At 31.6% G+C, this 14,942-nt stretch overlaps 1 protein-coding gene across 1 annotated transcript; it reads left to right on the top strand.

Annotated features, from left to right (window-relative positions):
- Positions 1–10,389: 10,389 nt before the first annotated feature.
- Positions 10,390–14,277, top strand: LOC112593736. Its single transcript, XM_025338257.1, has 4 exons — positions 10,390–10,997; positions 11,609–11,829; positions 12,113–12,291; positions 13,367–14,277. The coding sequence occupies exons 1-3, from the start codon at positions 10,526–10,528 to the stop codon at positions 12,281–12,283; spliced, it is 864 nt and encodes a 287-aa protein (XP_025194042.1). The 5' UTR covers positions 10,390–10,525; the 3' UTR covers positions 12,284–12,291; positions 13,367–14,277.
- Positions 14,278–14,942: the final 665 nt, after the last annotated feature.

Genomic DNA, 14,942 nt, shown 5'->3' with positions numbered 1-14,942 from the left:
ATAGCTCCGAGCGTTTAATGATTTTGTAATTAATATATTCACAACGGCAACTGCTCATTCATCATTATTGCTATACATGAATGGTTGTAGATGATGGTTAGTGTTAAGTTGGAACGTAAATAATAACACGCAGAATAATTTATTTATGTAATTATAATTCGATTATTGAGAGTAAAATTCATCAAGTAACTATTTTTTTTTTTAAATAAAATTAAAAAAAAAAAGAAAAAAAATTACAATAATGGTGTGCAAAATAAATATATGGATGATTTGAATTGATCGGAGTTTTTAATAGACTAAAAATGAACTAAATTTATAGTAAAAAAATAACAAAATAAAATACCTAGACTATTCTAGTGTAGACATAAATATTTAAATATTTTAAATATTTTAAAATATTTCACTAAAAATCAAATATCTTTCAAAGTATCACCATAAAATACATTGTCATTATATCATTTCCATGTTATATTATGCAGTACTTTTTTTAAATTAATAGTTAAAGTCAAAGCAAAAATCAATTTTTAAATGAATTTTCAGTATAGTTTTGTTCAAAAACAATTAACGAAATAAAATTATAGATTTGGTTAGGTTTCTATTATTTTTGGGAATAATAATTACAAGTCAGTATTTTTTTAAATTTAATCATTTTTATTAGGTTATTTACATTACAAACCTGCTACCTCTTAATAAAAGATCATTTATAATCTCAAACATGACCAAAAATCTACTGATTGAACCTGAATATTATCTGTTGAATTCCCTAAAAATTGTATATTTTTATAACCTATTAAAATCAACAAAACTCAAAGATTTGGGGCTATAAAAATTAAACGTAAATACAAAAAAAATGTATTATATCGTATTTCATTATACTTCAGATTATTGAACGAACATGTTTTTTTTTATGAATATATTATTAGAAACAAAAATTTATTAACATAAATATTAATAGGTTTTAAATAATTTTTTTTATTAAAAACGTAGTCCGCCTGCTTTATTTTCTATAGATTTTCCGGTTTCCCGGCTGGGCCAGTTTTCTTCCGGTCCGACGCGTATACATAAATACACCATTAGTGCAAAAAAATGTGTCACGCAACTATTTGTAGACAATAATGATAATGATAATCGTAATCGTAATTGTGATAATAATAGTAATAATATTATCGAAACCGGGTCGGGTCTGCGGTTCGACGAAAAAATCGGTGGCCTTGAGAGAGCGCCGCGAAATTCCACACGCGGACGGATCGACATATGTAAATGAGCTTATATCGGACGGGTTATAATTGCGCTATACGGCTGGGTCTTTTTTTTCTCTTTTTAATTCGATCACACGGTGCATACGCCCCCCGGGGCTCGGTTCCCAGCTCAATGATGCCGAATGGCGTCCGAAGCTGGGGTCTGGCCGAGAAACTAGAGCAAACAAATAAATCGAGTGTACCTATACATATTATATATATATAATAATACCTATGCGAGACGTGGACTTAAAGACGTGTGTGCCATGTATGTGCGTTCGTAGATCTCCTATAACGGGACCCACACAGCCGAGATCAATAATGTTACATATTGTAATAATAGTTATAATGAGAATAATCGTAATAATAATACATATGATTATATGACAAAGTAAATGAAAAGTCACTGTTTACATCATAATATTATTATGTGTAGTGTTTACGGATGACATTTTACGATTTTTGAATTTCATTGATTTCTGACGATTAAAAATACATGCTTTGTGGACCAAAGATTGATTTTAACATATGGATTATAATAATATCGATTTATAATTTGCAAGGGAGGGGGAGCACGTAACACCGTGTGACATAACGATATAATAATATCAATGATCATCAACTTAATTTTTTTATTTCCCGTTTGAAGTGTACTCTCTAAGCAATGTGTCATGATATAAATACAAAAAGAAATAAAATAAATAATAAATCATCAATGGTTGATCAATCGATATCAAAATATAATTAGAGAACTATAGAATAAATGTTGGAGTGTAACAAAATGACGCACGGGAGCTCTAAATTTTTGATTTGATGAGTACCTACAGGCAGTGTAGGTAATGTCGATATAATAACATATTATGCTTATTATACTAAATATTGATCTGCCGATCAGCTCTTGTAGATTCAAATATTGATAGATCTGTGAAAGTCAACTTTGGGTCAATAAAGCATGTGTGCATATGGAAACAATGATCATTCAACAGATTTTTCGTTCTGATAAATCAGAGCAATATTGAGGTTATGACAGTATTTGCATTAACCGAACATTTCGTAGGGCCCGTTATGATTAAAAAACAAAAGTCACCAATTTCTAGACTCATTTAAGAACCCAGTTCATTAACTTAATGAGTCAATAAGAAAAAAGTATATATATTTACCTATATTCATTATTATTTATTTTTTTTTTGTATTTTATTATATAATTATACTCACTAAATTGAACATACGTAGCTAATATTATATATTTTACAATTAATAAAAAAAAAAATTTTAAAATTTACTGATTTTTTAGTTACTCATCCAATTAAATGTTTTAATTTATTTTAATTAACTAGTTGTTGTGAGTAAAATAGACAAATTCTTTGTTTTAGTTTAAGTACAAAATTTAATTTGCTGTTTAAGTCCAAAAGACAAATGAGTCAATTAATTGTATTTATAATAAGTAATGGCTACTGTATAATAATTGGAGAAAAAACTAATAGAATTATGAAACCATTAAATTGTTGAAAAATCGTAATTTCAAACTCTATATTAATGCAATATATAATTATACTATAAAATAAGAAATATGGTTTGTGTTTAACGCATATGTCACGTTGGATAAATTTATTCTCGGTTTTAGATTCCTCTTAGGAGAGATTTTATTCATTATTTATTTATGTAACTATAGTATTTAGTTGTACATTTAATATGTCCCAACGCCCCATGGATGTTACTATCCATTATGATCTTGGCTCAAAAACATCACTATCGTAACAAAATAATTATTGTATTCATACAACCTAAAATTGTTTGGATAATGCAGTCATCCTGTTACTATGGTCTGACCCCGTAAGGCGTACAACACTTACGATAGTGTTCGACAATACCGAACCTTGATTTCGTATAAAGTATAAACTCAATGTATCTATGTGTATAATGACGTACGGTAATAATAACTATTATTATTGTTATAATAGATGTTGAATGAGACTCGGTTCACCGTTGGCGTCGGTATACGTTGAACGCCACGCCGTGCGGTCATCGCACGTGACCAGTGATAATTTTTATTCCGCACAACCGAGTGGGCACGTGCGGCTTAAAAACAGCGTGCAGCTTTACACGTCTTGCGGAAAACACCTGATGGAAATGTTATCAACTTAATGCCCGAAACGGCATAGAGCCGAAAGTCCGACCGGAATTGGACGCCAAGATAATGACATTTGCCGTTCTTTGCGCGGCCATTATTGGCAAACTAGAGCTTCTATATTATGAAGAAAAGGCCAAAGCCATCATAAAACTGTATTCAGTGCTTTGCTAAAATTATGTCCTCAATTTTTTTTTTAACAACACTGCAACAATCTTTGCTAAGTTATCAAATTAGTCTTAGTTTTGAATGGCTTACAATACTTGACTTACTCATTAGAAATTAGATGTAATAAAATAAAATATCGTAAAATCATTCAAATTTGCTCTTGTACGCACCATTACCGAGATTCACAATTTTCAACTACAGATTCTACACCGTGTGTCTACACCAACGCGTGTATATAATAGCTGTATAACCCAAGTTCTTCCTCGAATAAATGAACAAGAATACAATACAGAATTATAGCGTTATATCAATATATCTCAGTTCATGAAAAAGTTGGCGTTTGTGCATCTCATTTAATGAATAAATTCGATTAATATAATCAATCCGTTTGTAGCAGATTGTATATACCGCTGGTATATTTTTTAACGTAATTTAAGTTACTTTTCAAACTTTTCTAATATCTTTAAGAACAGAAAATATCATTAAAAAGTATTTGATAGTGTTTAAATCTATAAACTACAAACATTGCCTTTTGTTATACAATAAAAATTAAACATTATTTTTCACGACCATTTGTTCATTTGTGTTTTTGTAATGTATATCACACGTACTAAATTTTTAGTTTCTTGTTGGTTGTACCATAATTTGTTTTCACGAACAGTGGTCATAAATTGTAACACTGTCTATTGGCTTATTTTTATCACAAAAATAATTTCTGTATAATAGTGATATATAAAAAAGCATATTATATAGAAAACAAACAGTGAGTGTAAAACAATACAATTATAGAATACTATAAAAAATAACGTACAAATAATAAGTAATGCAGTGTTAATTAAGATTTTGATCGTATACGCAAGTACCTATAGGCTATAATTGTAGAACGTATAATAAACGATCCGATTTGATGATAGCTTCGTAGTGACAATAATTCAGACATTAAAATTCAAAAACCACAAAAACCACAATTATCGTCATAAGTCATAACCAATGTCAACAGGTTAACGGACACATAATATAGACAAAATTATATTCGTGATCCGCGACCACTTACTATGTTATATACTTACATCATAATGTAAGTGTCAAACAGTTTGACTCAAGCTCTTCAATTTTATGCAGCAACCAATTTTATTAGCGACAATATTATTTTAAAATTAATTCTGACGGTATCTTTGACAACAAATGTGACTATATTCAGATAGATCAGTTATAATAATACGTTTATACATCGTATTATAATATAATATAGTACAAAATAATAATATTATTATTCATTGTCTTAGACAAAATAATTACGTGCATTATACGATAATTGAAATAATAATATTACAGGAGTGCGCTGCACAGACGTTACGATCCGGCCCGTGCGCATTTAAATGATGACCGTCATCGTGGATACACGAAGCAGATGAATATTTTTGACGTCCTGTGGTCCTGGGCGTCCTGATGTCAATCGCAGTCGCGCCGATTGTGTCTGATATACGATGTTATAATAGTCGAGCACGTCAGAGATTACTCTCCCATCACGTCTTGATTTAGGTCAATTTTAATATCAGTAACAAAAGAACGTGACCAGAAATTTTAATCTTTTTCTCCTTTTAAAACAATAATAATAATAAAAACAGCCGCTCAAGACCCTTGTTTTTTACTTAATTTATTTAAGATAAAAAATGTTCTTGTCTCATTTCATATTTTCCATTTTGATTTATTCACAAAGTAAAAAAAAACTGTTAATTTTTTTTATTATTATTATTTTTTATGTGCGAAATAACGCAATGAACTATATACTAATATATCTATATTATTAATTGCCTATAAAAACTAATTCTTAGATAATTTTAATTTATTCGTAGTATTTATGATGTTTTAATGTAATAAATTTTGTTTTTTTGTTTTTTTATGAAACCAATTTTATTGACCAAAAAAAAAATGTTATTTAATATGATAATATTGTAACAGATTACATTAGTCTTATATTAGTCTTCGTGTTTATAAACACATGAAGACTAATAAACTAATAAATATATTAACATGATACTATAACATTCATTTTTCCAATAAGTAAATTACCGTAATAAATATTCTGCTTGTTATGTGTTATGTTGTCAATTATTACGTTATTCGTTAAGAAAATGAAAAACTATTGTTACACCTACATTATTTATCATTAATTAGTTAACATTAAGATTTTCACCTTTCTCGCCATTAATTAATTATTATAATGTGTCAACTACAATTATATATTATAATGTATAAAGTTAATATTACGTCTGCAAATTGTCCATGTTAAATTTTATCTGATATTACTGATTTATATTTCATTTTAAACGATTTTCGTTAATTGTGTTCTTTCTTCAATTAGAGTTATAGATAATAATTATGAAGTAGCATTATAATTAAATTATATCTAATTGTAATTATACTACTTCCCGTACAACTGTACCTAATCTTTACACAATATTCGATTTCTTCATTTGAAATAATATACATTTTATATAAACAGAACATATTATATCGATAGAGTAAAATATTTCAGTATAAATACAGCTGCAAGAATAAGTGGAAACAATTAATAATAAAAATTATGATTTATAACAGGATATAAAATAATTTCCCTTGATTGGACGATATTATATAATATTTGTTTTGGTTTGAAAAATAATAATAATTATACTCCCGGAACTGGTGAAATTTTTTATTTACCATTTCTTTCAGTGTTTAATAGTAGTTGTAATACAAGCCCATTCTATCTATCATAGTAACCGAATGATAAAATTATCTCATTAAGCGACTGTGTGTCCAAGAAAAAAAAATAAAAATATAAAATATATAATGCAAATACTTAAAAAAAGCTATGAAGAATATCTAATAAAAAAAGTTACATAAAAGTAAATATGATGTTAGATTCGATAAAATTAAAATTAACATTCGCACACTATTTTGCAAATCCAAGGTCTGTAATAATTTATAAGGCGTAATAGTATCATGATGGGATTTTATCTGTTTATATTATCATTCATTTACATCGTAATATTGAGAATGACTTACTATCATTGTTAAACAATTGTTTGGTGAATTGTGACATTTTAAAACGACAAATTCAATACTACACTAGCGCTTAAATACTGATAAAATATACATTAAATGAACAATACAATGCATTACGTACAGTTTATACTATATTGTAAAGGAAATATAAATTTACATGGGCAATCATTAATCAATATAATAATTATTTCTGTATCGATTCGACGATTAATAAAAAATATAACTAGACCGAATCTGCCTATTACATTAATTTTAAAACAAAGTTAACACGGCAATCCGAAAGCAGACTCATTAATAAAAAATAAAAATAAAACCGGATTATGTACAAGTTCAAGAATTTTTTTTTTATTGTATAAATATAATATGTGTGTAAACGACCTCTTGACCTATGGGCGAAAGTTATAACGCATATTTAAACATAAATTTTAATAACTGGATTTTAAATTATTTTTATTTCATTCAAACGTGAATAAATTGTTCATTAAGTATTTTCGTTGTAATACACTTAAAATCAGAAATTCATAACAACGAAGCATTTTGTACGACGTTTAAATTTTGGTGCACACAGAAAAGTTATTGTAAAATAAATTAATTTGTGACGTTTTTCTGTTTATTATATGTATTTTAAACAATATTTTATAAATATTGTACACTGTGAATGGTTCAATGATTGGTTATAACTTATATTCTAAACCAGTAATAATACTAATACAAGTAATCGGTAATACTTGTATACGAATAATACCTTGCAACTACGATATCTCGATAATCGATTGTATAATACTTTTTTTTGTGGTATCACAAAATGATTCCAATGTGTATAAAAAGATAACATTTTAATTTTTTTGTTTAAAATGTAAAATATTTGTAATAATAAAATATTAATTGATAAAATAAATCATTTTTTTTTAATGTAGTATATTTTTAAAAGAAATAAAAGTTATAATTCAAGCGAAGCTAGTAGAATTTTTTTTTGGATCCTACCTGAATCTCTCCATTATAATATAATATATCTACGTGAGTATACCCATAGTTTATTTTAGCAATACATCACTGACGAATATAATTTAATAATTAATAACTAATAAATATCAAAGTAACCGAAATAAAACTTAAATATGATTGTCAAACACGTTAAACGTTTTGTTTATTAGATAAGCTTACCTTATTATAATAATAATAATAATATTATTTTTATATACCTACGTTGCACGTTTAGAAACTTAAATGACCGGATATGACAATGATCACGCGCGATATGATTCTGTTCTTTAACTGTGTTTTTTGGATTTTGTTTTAATTCCAATTAAAATAATTCGTTAAAATTGTAAGAGTGACGGACCAAATTTGTCTGATAAAGAAAAAAATTAAATAAAAAGTGAAATTTCCGGTATGCTTCCGAAAGCACACATGCAATATGAATTATGTGATTATTATATTATAGTTAACTACATGACATAAAAAGCAATAACATATACCTATAATTATATGACCAATAGTTTTATTGAAAGTAGGTACTGATGATCGCGTGCGTGTTATTATTGTTATTATTATTGTGCACACCGATAAATATTGAAAAGAAACGAACGATTTATCATTGCTCTGCAGTCGTCATTCCGTATGGGTTTCGCATCTACCGATTATTATTTCGACGACGTGGAGACGGATGGGAAATTGTTTACGATCGTCGTGACGCGTGCGCCGCGGACTATATATCGGCGTAATGCTCACAGCAAAGATGCGACGAGTAGCGTATTTAAAAACAATAACGATAATGATAATTATGATGATGATGATGATAATAATGATGATGATGATGATGATGATGATGATAATGATAATAATAATAATAAATAATATACCCACCTCGGGCAATGGCGCTTGCCTTCGAGTAAAAACAATTAAGTGAAAACGACGGCGCGTATACCTATATTGTTTGTGCGCGCGCTATACAACCTATATACTGCAGTGAAATGATCGGTAAACACAGACCGATTGAAAATTACGGGTTCATGACTATTGTGATCGAGCATGAGTGCACAGCGCAAACAATAAACGTGCGCGTGTATATAGTAATTTATTGTAATAATATAATGATGATATATCGCCTAGAGAAGGTGCCGGACAAGTGTGTACACGACATTGGCGATTCAACGCGCATTTTATAAGCTACTCTTCTGCCGTGTCGCCCGCCCGTTTCCGCCACGACGTATACGCGTAAACAATAAGTACAAACGTCGTAACAATGACGCAAAGAAGAATATTTCGAAAAGTTCCGATGACTTATCTCCGGGCTACTATCATCGAATGACTGCATATTTATTTGATTTCACTGCTGTCACTATCGATATGTCTTACCATCGTCGCCGCGCTGTTATCATTGTAAATCGCTAATTTATTATTATACAGGCAAGTATATATGTGCAGTTATTGTGCGCACCCCGATTCGTTAGTTTTAAGAATAGCTTATGTTTATTGTCATAACGTATTATTACGGTGGTTTTGTGATTTTGTCTCGAGTTTTCATATTAAACGCATAATAATTATAGCATTTTCCGGGAAGTTCTGGAAAATTCCATACAAATCACTATGGAATCATATCAAATAGCTGATACTTCGACTACTCATAAGAAATTTCACAAACTTGTAGTTTGAATGAAATCCAAACAGGGAATATGCACTCAACTCCATGTCTACATTAATACATTATTTACTACAAGACGTCTTTTGAAAAAAAATATATATTCGATTAATACCCATAATGAAATACTTACAAAATAGTACAATTGTAGTCCGTATTTTTATAATATATAATATTATTAAATTTGTTTGAAATAAATTTTTAATAAATAAAACGTTATTCTTTGACACTGAATAGCAACTAAATTCACTGGAGAAATCTATTAGTATGAAGACTAGTTCAACACTCGGTACATCTGTTGAATTCACACGTATAATTTTGTAAACAGTACGATTTGATAAACTGTTGAAAACGGTTTTCACTGAAACGAATATTTTGCTCTAAAATTGCTTGTAGTAGCTGGTATATAAACTTTATTTTTAGTGTACTGTAATTAAAGAAGAAAAACAAAATAAACAATGACCGAAGGTGGAATAATGATAGTACAACAATAATAATGATGATAATATGTGACAAATTAAAATATGATATTATTATTTTTTTTTTTCTTAGTGAAATAATGTATACGACAACGTCGAATCGGCACGTGGGATTTTTCGTTCTTCATCTTCTCAAGCGGCACTTATAAAAATTAAAAACGACATAGAAGTGTAAAATATATTATAATATTATTTTTATATATTATCAAGTTGACTGCTATGTGGCTACAATGCACGTATGAAGTATACTATTGGCACTAAGTGTTTCGCGAATACGGTAAAAACTTATTTCTGAAACTGTTGTCGTATTTGAATTGGCTACCGCTAGCACTGTAAAATAGTCAAAATCGTCGCGACCGGATTGTAATATTATGGTTAACGATTTCGTGGACGGTTAACGATAACGACAGTGTCTGCGGCGCAAGTACGCGCAATGTTCACGGCCAAAGAAAGGCACCGTCGACGACGGGTAAGAAAGTCGTGTAAAATGGGCGGGCGCGGGCGGGGATTACAGCTGCAGAGTGGGCTGCTCGGACGGATGTTGCTGTGTCCGGTCCGCGGCGGCAGCGGTGGAGGGCGGGCGGCAATAGTTACGATGCGCGCCGCGTTTTCGTGTGCAGCGGGTTCGGTAAAAAGCGAAAACCGGCAGGCAGCTTCCACAATAAATACGCCGGCTGCCCCACAGTTCTATCATTACAGTCGTACAGTTCAAAGGAACAACAACAAACAGTGACCAGCACGAGTAGTCATTAGCCACCTGCTAGTCACGTCAAACAGACCTATTCTCCGTAAGCGAAAAATCGAAAAACCAACCATCACTATGAGTGTCGCGTTTAAGTTCGGATTATTAGTGGTGTCGGCATGCGTGTGTTTAGCTTCGGCTGATCCGATACCCGCAGCGGCGGCAAGACAACAAGATGATGGATGCTCCGGTAACCAAGACTCGTTTGCATGCGCACAAATGCAATTCTATCGGGCCGCCCGGTCTTTCTTCGACCAAGACAAGGTTGATCTGATCGGAGGTTTGTCGCTTGTCAAGACCGAGAAAAAGGGTAGGTCCCTTTCTGAGACTGCTGAAGATGTCAACAACGTAGAGAACGCCAAGGATGCCAATGATCGTGAGACTGCTCTCGAGGACTTCACCATGCACAAGGTAATGCGCTTCTTCCAAGAAAGAACTCTCCACTGGAACTTGTCGCCAATCGTCACCGAAGTGTCCGAAACCGCCCGCAGCGTCGTCGACCAAATCCCGACTCAATTCAAATCCAAAATCACAAACTACATCGAAGAAGGTAAACGAAATAATTTACTAATATTATTTTAATTAGATACGATAGTTTTTTTTTTTTTATTACGACGAAGTGACTAAACATCTTAAAGTCTTAATAAATTTGAAATAATAACACTTTAACACCGACAGAGTTTATAATATATTTGTTACTTAACAATTAGTTTAACTGCAAAAAAAATAATTTAAATATTTGTATACAATGGGTCAGCCTTAGACAGTGTCTAATTAATTCGATTTATATTAAACATTTAAAATTTTTAAATAATCATCACTTAGTCGTTCTATTAGTACAAACTTTAATTTATTTATTTTATTTTAACACATTTTTTGTAATAACAACATTTAAATATCAACTATATTATGACTTAGTTTCTTAACAAAAATCAAAAAATTACGATACAGGTACACAAACTTCTTAAGTTCGAATAGTAATTTACTTTTTATTTATTACTTCCAACTAGTTACTTATAAATATAGCTCTATCACATTTATTGACAATTTTCACTACAATTACTACCTAGTGTATGCATGAAACAAATCAAATACCTAGTGAACTAATTATCACACACGTGTTCGATTACTATGTACTAAAATGAAACGGTTTCAATATAGGTCGTGGAATGCTCAAGAAGAAGAAGTTCTTGAAACATCTTATCCCACTCTTGATTGCTCTGAAAGTCAAATTATCCGCCTTTGTTGTTATTGCCTACGTCGTCATCGCTTTGATCGCCAAGAAGGCTCTGTTAGCCAGCGTGATCTCTCTACTCGTTTCCGGATTCATTGGTATCAGAAAATTGTTGGCCGCTCAACACCACGTACCTCACCATGAAGTGGTAAGTTTTCATTTGTTTCTTATTACGGGAGCTAAAACATTTAAAATTCAAATACATGTGTCGCATGATATTAGTGCGACAATACGTTCAAAACTCTCGAGGTATAATTTTTACCAACGGAACTCAAGAGATCGCGAACTCTATCTTTACAAAAATTCCCATTCCGGGGCACATAATTTTCGTCTTGTCTACAATTATTCACCACCCACAATCTTTCTCAACCCCAATCTGCACAATCATTACACATAATTAATTATACATATTTTTGACCTTGTGATCATAGATCGAAACACACGCTGGACACAGCAGCTACGGTAGCAGTGCACCAAGTGGTTACAGCGCATCGAGCTCCGGATGGGACAGCTATGGAGGAGGACACGATGCCCATGGATCGTACTCCAACAACGTTGGCCAGACCTTGGCCTACGGTGGACAAAAGCCAGCTGCCAGATAGAGACTACGGTAAGTCGGAAAATGTTTTTGGAAATCATAATTGTTACTATTACCTATTATCGTTGTAAGACACGCACACGCGCCTATATCATATATTATAATAAATTGTATGCGAGTACCTACGGCGGTCAAGGATGACATCACACAAATACGATGCTGTGATTCTATATAAATCCGCGGCCATCCAACCGTAAACCTAGACGGACATTTGAATACGTCGCATTCGTTTTTCTAGGTTAATGACGGTGGAGGCAGCAGTGAAGTCGGTTTTTAATCGAACTCACCGCCGCCAGTCGTTTTACATTCACCCGGTGGTTAGATCGTCTTATAAAATATATAATAAATAATAATAATAATAATAATAATGTTTCATCGCCGACCCCGAGATGTAATATACGCGACGACGATGGTTAAAACATAATACGCGTAGAATAATAATAATAATATCTACGTTTTGATAATGTTTAATGCGTTGTAGGCGTGTGTAATCGAACCGCTTTTGAACTACGCGGGGGACCTCTTCGGGAGAAACGGTCAACGGACAAGGTGAAAGTCGGGCAAGTTCAAGGGAGACCGGGTGTGCCATGATTCGTTTATTTATATTATATTCCTCATTTTGTGCTCGTATCACACGTGGCACGCGATCAGACCCGTTTGAGAGATTTTAAATCCATAGATGATCGTTTTTCCGCCCGAGTGAAAGCTGTACAAACTGGTTTTCGGTTCTTCGACATTTATTTGAATTTCCGGAGGCCAAGAAATTCGAGCAGATTATCGCCTCGATGCTATATAATGCCGGACAGTATCTCAAATGTAGTTTTGTATATTATATTATTATATATTGTGTGTGTGTGTGTATGTATAAGCGTTGAACTGGTTTTGACGACGACGACGATAATATTATAACTATACCATAATAATAATATTATATATAATGATAAAGTCACTGTCTTCTCGACTGACTAATATTGTATGTTGAAAACTCGTTTTGATTTTTTTCACGGTACTCCACCCCATTACTTAAATAATTTCGGGATATAATTGCAACGCTCTTATTAATGTAAACTTTTTTTTCTGTTTTCAGACGTGAAAGGCAAGCCTGACTATTTGTATATATATAATATTTGTGCATGGTCTTGCCCGCCGCAGTTCAAAGATGGCAAAACAACATCAGCAAAAAAAAAAAAAAAAACAAAAAAACTCACAAATTATTTATTTTAAATTATCATTGACTCCGACGCGGCGCAACTCGTAACTCACGCGACACCAGGACGACGAGCCATCGACTGCCGACATTTTTTATCCAAACTATCGATGATTCGACTACTCGTGTTTATTTACGACGACTACTACGATAGGGACCACGTGACTGACATACACTTATTAACTACGCGACTTTTATATAATATCATCATCCTCTCGTCATATTCCCGACTCGTTAATTATTTATTTTTAATCTTTATAATAATTTATATAACTCTTTACTTGGTAGGTTGACATTACCCGACAAACCCGAAACGGACATGGTGTCATCCACACGACTGACACGTTGACTGAACGTATATAATATGTTTACCATAATTTATTTTCAAAAATAAACATAACGCATATATTATATAACATAATATTATAATGAAAAATAGATATGTGCCAAAGACATAATATATATATATATATATATCAACAATTATAATATTACTTGTAGGACAGACTGACTTTATATCCCACTTGTTGACTTCACTGACTTTGACCGTCGTCATGATGCACTGTCATGGCGACTATCAAAATAACGACCATTACTACAGACAAGACGCACACTAGCTGACAACTTATAACCGACTCGATTAGCTTATCCGCTCATTGAACTTAGTCGTATCGGACGTAAGATAATAATATTTATTTATTTTTACCCGTTTTGTAAAAGATTTGTATTTTTTATTTAATAAATAAACGCATTTAGTTATTGCCAAAGAAAATGTCAATACGAAAGTTATATTTGAGTGTTTAATATATTTTTTACCATTACTTCCGTTCTCTAACTATATGGTGGTGATTAGATAGTGCTTTGGTGACTATTTCAATTCGCAATGTACAACTGCGATGTGTAATTATTCATTCGTTCGCAACATAGCACCGAAATTGCCTACTCGTACGCCTGCTTGTGTGTGATAATGGTAACCGTCTCTACCTATTGTTTCGAAAAATAAACCAGGAAAACTTTCACTCGATCGTGATATCGAAGTGTACAACACAAAAATCACCTTGTTCTGCCGAACTGGTAGGTATATATACACTCGCTCGATTCTCCGATTCTCTCGCTATTGAATAAATAATAAATAATATACACCATACACGTTCGGATATTATATTCCATTTAATACACAAACGAATGAGCATTATTATATACATTTCACACACACAGATATATATATATATATATATATATATGTGTGTGTGTGTTTGCGAATGCCCAATCCATATTTTACTCTGACACACAGTACACACACACACATATATATATATATATATATTCGAATCTCGAATTTATCAGGCGTACACTTTGTTTGCGATTCATTCATCACACATACATTAAAAATAATAAAATGTGTACGTGAGATTTGCAATAACGATGACACGATAAACCAATTACGGTGACTGAA

Source organism: Melanaphis sacchari, unplaced genomic scaffold, assembly GCF_002803265.2.
Source record: "Melanaphis sacchari strain LSU unplaced genomic scaffold, SCAv2.0 Contig0_pilon_pilon, whole genome shotgun sequence".
NCBI classification, from domain to species: Eukaryota; Metazoa; Arthropoda; class Insecta; order Hemiptera; family Aphididae; genus Melanaphis; species Melanaphis sacchari.
Note: the sequence above shows the minus strand (reverse complement) of the source record. Positions and strands in the feature narration are given on the sequence as shown.